Source organism: Poeciliopsis prolifica, unplaced genomic scaffold (genome assembly GCF_027474105.1).
Source record: "Poeciliopsis prolifica strain line A6 unplaced genomic scaffold, Auburn_PproV2 SCAFFOLD005, whole genome shotgun sequence".
Classification (NCBI taxonomy): domain Eukaryota; kingdom Metazoa; phylum Chordata; class Actinopteri; order Cyprinodontiformes; family Poeciliidae; genus Poeciliopsis; species Poeciliopsis prolifica.
Genome location: NW_026562380.1, coordinates 11,511,006 through 11,520,982, shown reverse-complemented (window position 1 = coordinate 11,520,982; position 9,977 = coordinate 11,511,006). Strand labels below are relative to the sequence as shown.

General features: G+C 39.0%; 1 protein-coding gene across 1 annotated transcript; it reads left to right on the top strand.

The window, feature by feature from the left end:
* Positions 1-53: 53 nt before the first annotated feature.
* gtpbp2a (GTP binding protein 2a) lies at positions 54-9,417 on the top strand. Its single transcript, XM_055029749.1, has 12 exons — positions 54-507; positions 1,414-1,440; positions 1,838-2,022; positions 2,622-2,730; positions 2,849-3,046; positions 3,167-3,341; positions 4,991-5,210; positions 5,352-5,487; positions 5,594-5,652; positions 5,739-5,910; positions 6,086-6,250; positions 7,043-9,417. The coding sequence occupies exons 1-12, from the start codon at positions 307-309 to the stop codon at positions 7,226-7,228; spliced, it is 1,833 nt and encodes a 610-aa protein (XP_054885724.1). The 5' UTR covers positions 54-306; the 3' UTR covers positions 7,229-9,417.
* Positions 9,418-9,977: the final 560 nt, after the last annotated feature.

Here is a 9,977-nt window from a genome sequence, read left to right as displayed (position 1 = left end):
CTCACTCGCGCTTTGCGGTGTCTTAGATCAAGCGCACCTAAACGCGTTTCGTAATGTGACGTAGGTTGCTGAAAACTTAAAACGATACAGCACTTCAGGGTTGGGGCTAGTGTTATTGTTCGATTTGAAGATTCTGGGGGAGGCCAAGACTTTGCTAATATTGTGGAGAATGTAATCGATAATCAGAAGTGTGACCTTATTCAAATCTAGGCGCACACATGCCTGGCCTAGATGCTCCCCCCCATATAACAGCAGCATATTTAGACAGACTGAGGTAAGCTAGCAAGCTCGGTCCAAAAGAAGCCGATGGATGCGCGGGTATCGGAGTTATTTGGGTCAGCAAGCGGGCACAGCTCCGGTGGACCTCAGGGATCTACGTCGAACCACAAGCCAGGAAATGGCAACGGGGTCGTCTCGAAAAAGACTGGTGCAAAGAACAAGAAAGCAAGAACGCGATATCCCCGCAACTTCAGACCGAGCAATAACACCCCGTATCTACCCCCAGAGGTAAGGCTGATGTTGACCTATGAAGTACAATTAAAGAGTCGAAATGAAGTCATACGAGAGACACTAAAGAAATCTAGAAAAAACAAACAGGAAATATGTGCCTTCTGGCTTCCACTGCACAGAAACGCAAATGTTTGCTGTTATTTCCTGTATGCTAACTTTTCTGTCTGAAACTAGTGACACGTAGTGAACAAAAGGGAACATGTGAGCGGTCTATTTTGGGTCAAAGTGGCCCAAGTTTCACTCATTGTTTATCATATAACAGAGTTGTTTTGTGCAATTATTGGCTGTATCGTCTTTTATTATTATTATTATTATTTATATTAGCAGTGGGCTAGCTAGCCTTAAAGAGGAACAGCTGTGTTTGTAAATAAGGGAGGCGCTCAAACCTTGACCGACGTTCACTCTGTGGGTCAAACACCTTCCCGTGACTTTATTGAAACAAATTAAAACCAACTAATGGATATTTAGGTATCTGTGTGTAGTAATAAACACAGATGGACTTGTCTTAAACTTCTAGACATTACTAAAAGTTATTGGCAAACAGGTTACACTTTAAATCAATCTGTATTTGCGCCCATCTCCTATTTTATTGGCTTCAGCCTCAGATCCGCTGAATATTAGCAGCTGTATTGCAGTAACCATAAAGTGTTTGTCCCATAAAGTAATTGCACTTGACTTTAATTGCCATTGGTTTTAAACATTGCTCCTAATGGTATAGAAGAGACATGTATAATAAGGGCAGCTGTGGTTTAGCTGTCATTGCCAGACTATTCACAGCCTGGTGCTTACTGCTCATTCAGTCAGATTGGTTTTCTCTTTATCTTTGAACAAATGTTGCAATTCTCTGTCTGACAGCATTTGTTCCTCTTCTGTCTCTCTTTGTTTTACTATCCTGTCTCTCAGGCTGAAGAGGGAAACATAGAATACAAGGTAAGCGAGAACCTTGTTTTATGTTTTGGTTTTCTTTAAAGAGCAGGTCACTAAATATTTCAAAAATGATTGATGTACATCAGCCATGTAATTGGCAGTACTTGTTTTTTGTTTTTGTTTTTTTTTGTTCTTTCACAATCACGTAGTTAGAAGTCTAACAGAGAAATACTTCAGGAGAATCATAGTTGCATCTCTCTCTGTGGAAACTCAACAGCCAAGTGGATTAGCAGGATTATTTTTAGTAACTCAACATTTGCTCTAGTCCTACACTAAACCTAAGTTTTATATATGTGTACATATTGTCTGTTACTAATGTTCAACAACTCATTCAGTTTGTGACCTTTTACAGATTGGCTTTAAGTCCAGCAATAATGTCGAAAGATTTTGTCATTTTTAGCTCAAGCTGGTGAACCCCACACAAAACCGCTTTGAGCACCTGGCAACACAAATGAAATGGCGACTGCAGGAGGGTCGGGGCGAAGCCGTCTATCAAATAGGTGTCGAGGACAATGGCATGCTGGTGGGACTGTCAGAGGAGGACATGAGAGCATCACTGAAAACACTCCATAGGCTGGCCGAGAAGTGAGTCCTGCTTTTATTATCTTAGATAATAAAAGCATCATAATGCTTTTATTATGCTTGCATAACCAGATGGGCAATAATATGTTGTTGTGCAACCTTTGGCCCTAAACTTGTTTACTGGGGCATCGTGTGACTGTTAAATATTGTATGTCACGTCATGAAGCATTCATTTTCTGCAAGATCTTCTATTTGCGGTTGGGAGTGGACAAGGTGTAAGAAGGATCTCTCCATACAACCTTAGTCACTCTTTCACAGCCTTATGTTTCCTTGCATTTACGCCTTGAAATACTCTAGAACATCTGAAATGTTCAGATAGCAATCTGAACATTTAGTATATTAGTATAGCCTGCTTACTTTATATTTGGGCACGTAGTCTTACGGAGGCTACAGCTGATCCATGAAGCATATCCAGATTGTAATTTTATCCCAGTAGGACTGCACAGTCGGTACTTGGAATGATGAGTGCATCATTTAATCCTCTGCTGCCCTTAACACAAAACAACATTTTGCTTTCCACAATAAAATATGTGTAATATTTTTATGATAGAATTTGATTGCATTTAAGTTCTATAATTTTTTTTTACAACTGTTTTTAATAGAGTGGGAGCTGACATTGCAGTTCTTAGAGAACGAGAGGTAGAATACGACTCTGATATTCCTCGGAAGATTGCTGAAGTTCTCATACGAAAGGTTCCCGATGATCAGCAGGTTAGCTCAGTTTCTAGAAATGCATGCTGGTTTTGTCCAATTTTTGTTTATTTATTTATTTTATTATTATCTGACCGATTCTTTTTAACTTTTATTCCGTGCTCTTCCTCTTCTGAAGTTCTTAGACCTACGAGTGGCAGTCCTGGGTAACGTGGACTCTGGAAAGTCCACTCTGTTGGGTGTTTTAACACAAGGAGAGCTGGACAACGGTCGGGGAAGAGCGAGACTCAACCTCTTCAGGCACCTGCATGAAATCCAGACTGGGCGCACATCCAGCATCAGCTTTGAGATCCTTGGCTTCAACAGCAAAGGAGAGGTGAGAAATGACCAATGTCAAGTGTATTATTAATGTCTACTTTAGCTCGTTAATCAAACCAAAATGTAATAGGCTGCAGAATCATGCAGTATAATCATATCTCCCTTCACTTTTTCCTAGGTTGTAAATTACAGCGAGTCTCGCACTGCGGAGGAGATCTGTGAGAGTGCCTCTAAAATGATCACGTTCATAGATCTGGCCGGTCACCACAAGTACCTGAAAACCACCATTTTTGGCCTCACCAGCTACTGTCCAGACTTTGCTATGCTGGTCGTTAGCGCAAACACTGGCATTGGTACGCTTATGTTCACTAAACTTTACAATCATTTGATTCTTATACATTTAAAAATGTACGCTCAGCTTGCATGACTTGTTCAGGTAACACAAGTAAAGAGCAGCTCTGCTACATGGTTAACACATATTTCCATGACGCAGTTGAAAATAACTCGACTCACACATACAGAGTTGTTGCGTATGACACTGCAGATATGTAGCATCTGAGCTTACATGACATATCCACCTTCCAACACCCATCTCTGCTTCCACCCTCCACATCTTTGCTGGTCCCAAAATATCTCCAGTAGCATCTATTTAAAAAAAAAAACTATTTGACACACACAACACAGTTATGTGTCTGGTCTGACTCCAAACCAGGCTCCTGCAAACAAATCAATTAAAAAAAAAAAAAAAAAAAGATTCAACTTTAGTAAACATTTGCTAAGCAATTAGACTTGGAGCAATAAGCATGCATCCAGGAAAGAATCACTGTGAAACCTGAGCTGGCATGCTAATTACACAGACAGGGAAGTTGGCACAGGATCTCTGTGTTTAGTTGAAGGTGTGAATTTTGCTATAAATGCAGATATAGGTGAGAGTGCTGTAAGCACCCCCAATAAACAGAGTGTTAGCATTACAGAAGCAAAATTCTAAGGTAAAAATCACACAAATTTGTTGGTAAACCTGCAGAGTGTTCCTATTGCAAATAGCAGAGGTCATATTTAAGAGCTCAGCATCTGAGAGAAACGGTTAGGGTTCAACTCCTGCTGGATTTAAGTGAGTTGATTTTCCTTTTTTATTTGCTCTGGATGTAAATTTAATACCTATATCCAATCCAACCGTCCACTGTTGTTGGTTATCGCAACTCAGTCATATTTATGTGCATCCCTTATCATTTAACCACATTTAAATGCAGTGCACTTTTCTAAATTGTTGCACTGGGTCTGTCGTTGTGTTTACGTCTGCTCTGAAACGAGAAACCCCAGCTAAAATGAGGTCAAGAACGAACACAATCTTAACTACGCCGTAGATGGGACAGAACATGAGCTCCAGCTTTAATTATGAAACAGAGTAATGGATCCTTGCAAAGCATTGGGATCACTTTGAGTCGTAGGTCGCAAGCCTGAAAGTCAAAGGCGATTAATCATCTTTTCTTTCAGGAATGATTTACTTGTTTTGCTTATAAGTATTTACTGCAGTCAGAATTGAATTGAGGAATAAAGAACTGTCTGTGTTTGCCCAGCATGTACTACAAATGGATTCACTCCTGCAGAACTGACTAGAGATCAGGGTATTTTAAGTGGCTCTTGGCTTGTATCAGCACTCTGGAATGTTTTGGTAACATGGAACAAGTCTGGAGCGATGAAATACCCTGCTGTGTATATGACTTTGATACAGGTTTCAACTTTGTTTATAAATAAACACAACTCTCCATCATTGACAAAACTACTGCTATCTTAGATAGAAGTTACTTTACAAATAGGAATTTTAACTTTTTATTGTGGATAATTAGATTTTTTGGACGGGAAGGTAAATTCTTCCTAACCTTACTGTTGCCCTCAATCAATTTCTGATTATTTGCTAAACAGAAGAGCACCTTAACTAGCTGAAGGTAGTCAAAAACGGCTACTTAACTACCGTGTCCCACTTCTCCTCACTATGTTTCAGCCGGTACGACGAGAGAACATCTGGGTCTCGCCATGGCCTTGAAGGTCCCCATCTTCATTGTTATCAGCAAAGTAGACCTCTGCACCCGAGCCACCGTGGAGCGCACGGTGCGGCAGCTAGAGCGGGTCCTGAAACAGCCAGGCTGCAACAAAGTGCCCATGGTTGTTGGCAGCACCGACGACGCAGTCACAGCAGCACAGCAGTTCGCCCAGTCGCCCAGGTGTGACTCCAGATGCACAAACCCTATTTGTTTAGTTCTCCTTTGCTGTCCTATATGTGTTTCATCTCTAATTCATGCTGCTAGCTACAATGGATGTTGGAAAATTGGACTCAGGGTTGATGTTTGTCTTGTCCTTGGCAGCATCACACCCATCTTCACCTTGTCCAGTGTGACTGGTGAAAGCTTAGACATGCTCAAGGTATTCTTCAACATCATCCCTCCTCTCAGCAACAGCAAAGAGCAGGAAGAGCTTATGCAACAGCTCACAGAGTTTCAAGTAAGTCTGACATTGTTGCAAATGTGTAACCAGCTGGCTGCGGTACACACACTCCTTCTGGTGCATATATGTTTGATTTGATTCGTGACTGTGGGCTTCTCTTCAGGTGGATGAGATCTACACAGTTCCAGAAGTGGGGACAGTGGTAGGAGGCACTCTGTACAGGTCAGTCTGGGAAGATGCCCGTTTTAAGTAAGCAAAACATCCTGAGGACAACACCTTAACCCTATTTTTCGTCTCTGGTCGTTCAGTGGAATATGTCGCGAGGGGGATCATCTTGTAGTAGGGCCCACAGAGTTGGGTCAGTTCCACAAGCTGACCGTTGGCAGCATTCAAAGAAACCGCTCAGCGTGCAGGGTACTCAGAGCGGGCCAGGCTGCAACTCTTGCTCTGGGAAACTTTGACCGCTCACTATTACGCAAGGTGGGACCCTATTAAATAGATTCTGTTATGCGATTTGTTTGAAAGGCATCTTTCATGTTTGATTTTTCTGTATTGTTTAATAATAAGTCATCATTTAGTTAGTTTACATAGATTTGTGTCAGTTGCCTCAATAAACACAATGTATTTGAAGACGATTCTGATTTGCCACTGACAGGGTATGGTAATGGTGAGCCCAGAGATGGATCCTACTATCTGCTGGATGTTTGAGGCTGAGATTGTCCTGCTTTTCCATGCCAAGACCTTCCACAAAGGCTTCCAGGTTACTGTGCACATTGGAAATGTGAGACAGACCGCCACAGTGGAAGCTGTCTATGGCAAGGTTAGTTAATTCACCAAGCTATTGTGAGAAGTATTTAAAAAGCAATCAAAAACAGTATACATAGATTTTTAGTTTTTTCACTATGATTGCTTGCATAGTTTTTTTTTTTTTTTTCTGGTTATTCTGTAGCTGCACTGAAGGTTTCTATTCACAAAAATTATGAGATCTGGTTAAATATAAAACAGCTAATATTCTCTTCAAAGGAAGAAGAAATTATTTACTTCCAGGAAACATTCAACAAATGATAAGTGACAGAGTAGGGGGGTCAAATTTGAGGTCAATTCCATTTTAAAACTCTTTTCTACATATAATTTTGGTATACCAACTTATGTGGGGTTGATTTATGGAATCACATTAATAAAGCAATGCACAAATATGAACAATTTTGCAGAAATTTCACAAAACAAAAAAAATGTTGGAAAATGCATGGTGGAGTAAGAGGTGATTATGGTAAAAGTATATATATATATATATATATATATATATATATATATATATATATATATATATATATAGTAATCCAGGAGGGATGAAGGTGTGGAGCTGAGTTGTGCATCAAATGTAAATAAATTTATAATATGTAAATAATACATTTTTGTACTGATAAAATATTATATATATTGTAAAAAAAAGGGGGGGGGGGTTGTAGTGGAAATGGATTATTTTACTTCTTTTTTTAATTCTTATTTATGCAAAAGAGAAAAAGTCCATTTATACTGTAAATACCAATTCCCTCTGTTAATAATGCTCTTTGCTTTCATTTTTTCTTCCTACAATATTGCTGTGCTACAGGAGGAGCTGAGGACAGGTGAAAAAGCAGTGGTTCTCTTCAAATTCATTAAACACCCTGAATATTTGAAGGTGGGGGCTAAGATGCTCTTCAGGGAGGGCGTGACCAAAGGTATTGGTCATGTCACCAACTTGCAACCCATTTCCTATCACCACCAACATTTTCAAGGACAGGATGAGAAAGTCTGAAGTTTTTTTTAGATCATCGCAACTTTGAAAACTCCGTCCCAGCCCCAAAAAAACCAAGGTGCTTTACGGACTTCATCACACCTCTCAAAGGCCTTTTGGACCTCTGCTAGCAAAGTAAACATCTGCTGCCGGATCTTGTTGTTTTTGTCAACATTTTTTTCTTTTTCTTTTGTCTCCAAAGCCTCTTTACCATCTTGCTTGTTTTATCTTTTTTAGCCTTTGACAGTACTGATATTTTAATTCCCGTCCCGGTTTTCAAGTTTAAATTAATTGCAATTCTTGGCAATGAGACATCAGATCCCACTAAAATGTGTCAATTTTAAGGGGAAAAGATAAATCAATTGAAACATTTTACATCGGTGTTGAGGAGCTGCTAATAAACTTGACTCCTAAATGCACTCCTTACTCACACAGATACACTGATCTGCACTGTGCACTGCCAGCGATGGTTTCTGTGTGGAAGAACAATTTTTCTGTTTTGCAAAGAATGAGATATTTTGACCTGGTGTAAATGGCATCACTGTTGTGAAATAAGTCATCATTATAAGTGAGCAACAGAATCTGATCAGCACAGTGCCTGATAAACCAGGGATCTTAGTATTTAAATATGTGTAAGGTGTTGTATTCACTCAAACTGCCATGAGAATTCAACGTTTTTGTAAATTGTATTTAGACTTCAAATATAGCTTCACACTGCCAACTCTAACATACCACCTATAACTTGTGCAATGGGAGATGGAATAATTTTAAATTAGTCAGTGGTTGCAAATTGAGAGAAAAATGTTAAATAAAAAAAAATCAGTCCAAGGAAACACTTAAAAGGGTTTAAAACTCAAATGTATCACAGTTGAAATTAGCATTGTTTTTTAAATTGTTGCCTTTGCTTCACCATTTTTATATCAGACTTTACAAACAGAAGGTAAACCCAGCAAACTTTGCATTTGTAAACTACAAAATTTGCATACTTCAAAAGTCATGTGCTACGCTGGACAAACTGTCAGATCGATCTGAATCACCAGCAAAGGCATGTTGACCTGGCGGGTGGGTAAAAAAAAGCATTTAGGGTGGGAGGAAAGTCGACAGCGAAAACTGTTTTTCGACACACTTTCTGTAGACACGTCTACAAACAATCAACTTCTTTCTCTCACTACTTTCTACTCACACCATAAGCTTCTGGTGGACTTACTTAAGGATAAAAGTCGCTAATGTGTCAGGCACAGCTTATTAGAGTGAAGCAGAATGCTGTTAGTGCTGCTGAAGAGGGCAGTTGAAGAATGTAAATGGGAACTTATGTATAACCCTTGTTGAGGTTACGTGTCAGTCTGTCAAGATTGCAAAGGTTTTCCTGTCACACCTGTTCGAATCTGTTTTTATTCACAAGTAATGCCTCACAGTAGTATGGCGAGATTGTTAGAATCCTCCCAGCTATCACAAGTGCTTTAGTTACTCAGGGCAGGACAGACATATTAGCGACGGCATTCCCTTTTCACAGAGCCACTCTGAGGTTTCTGTTGCTGTTTTGAGGAGTTGGCAATTTGAGAAAAGCCAGAGAATAATGTTTTTGGGGTTTTTTTTCCAAAGATTTGTGTTTTGTTTATCAGTGTGTGAAAATGGCTTCTGATGCAACTTTCTTTCAAAGCAATGGAATTCGAGGAACTTGATGTCGTCTCTTAAGTTACTGATGTCACATACTTGGAAGGGATTCAAACACAGTGCCTAGTGGAGCTACTGCCAGAGTAGCCTTCCATCACGTCCCAAATTTTGCAGCTGAGGGACAAACACGCTTTGGTTGGTGCTACTGCTAGAAACAGGTTCCAATATTTCTATTTGTGTTTTTGTTCCATAGCACCCACGTTGTTAATGAATAATTTACCTGCAAAGTCGAGAAAATTTTGTTAAAAAGTTCAACCAAATCATTTATAGCATTTAATAAAGAGTTCATGTTACAGTTAGTTTGTTTTAATGCATTTCAGTTGGATATTTTAGATTTCTAAGTAGTTTGAGATTTTACCATTTGTAATAGTTTCTAACACGGCACAGGTTTTTTTCTCTTTTAAAATCAAGTACAAGATCTATTTTTCTTTTAATCGAGTTTAAAATATTTTGATAATTATATGGGTGAAATGCAATTTTTATGTACAGATCCAATTTGTTTTGTGTTCATAAATAAAACCTATATTACCTCCTGAGCCTTTTTTTTTCTTCAATTGGAACTAAAGTTTTCTCCTTTTCAGTTGTCATCATACACAAGCTTTGCTTCTGTCTTTTATAAATCTGTGCGTTATTGGAAATGTGCATTGCAGGCAACTTTTTGATAAAATTCCTCAAGAGCTGCAATTTATTTAGAGGGACCTGCAAAAATCTCACCACTTGATCATTTTCCATTTCTTACACTACAAACATAAATTTGAATGTATTATTCTGGAGTTTCCTGTGAAGGTGTTCATTGAGTTGCACATATTTGGGGATGGGGAAACTGGTCAGACGATGGGACGGATGGACATGAAAAGTATTCACAATTCAAAGAAGCTTGAATACAAATATTTGTCGATTTTCTTTCCACTTCATAACTATACACCACTCACTCGGTCTATCACATAAAATTCTCAAAAGTTGCAATATTGTGGTTATACTCTAAGAAAAATTAAGATGTGTAACTGTTTGTAAACTAACAAGAGGAAAATGTTACAACTAAAGAACATGTTAGGAGGATGACTCAGGTTTTGGTTGCGCATTTCCTCTTTTTCTT

Coding starts and splice junctions, on each gene's coding strand:
- gtpbp2a (XM_055029749.1), top strand. CDS start 307: ATGGATGCGCGGGTATCGGAGTTATTTGGGTCAGCAAGCGGGCACAGC. Junction 5,653..5,738: donor GTAGGAGGCACTCTGTACAG/GTCAGTCTGGGA, acceptor CTGGTCGTTCAG/TGGAATATGTCGCGAGGGGG. Junction 5,911..6,085: donor ACCGCTCACTATTACGCAAG/GTGGGACCCTAT, acceptor TGCCACTGACAG/GGTATGGTAATGGTGAGCCC.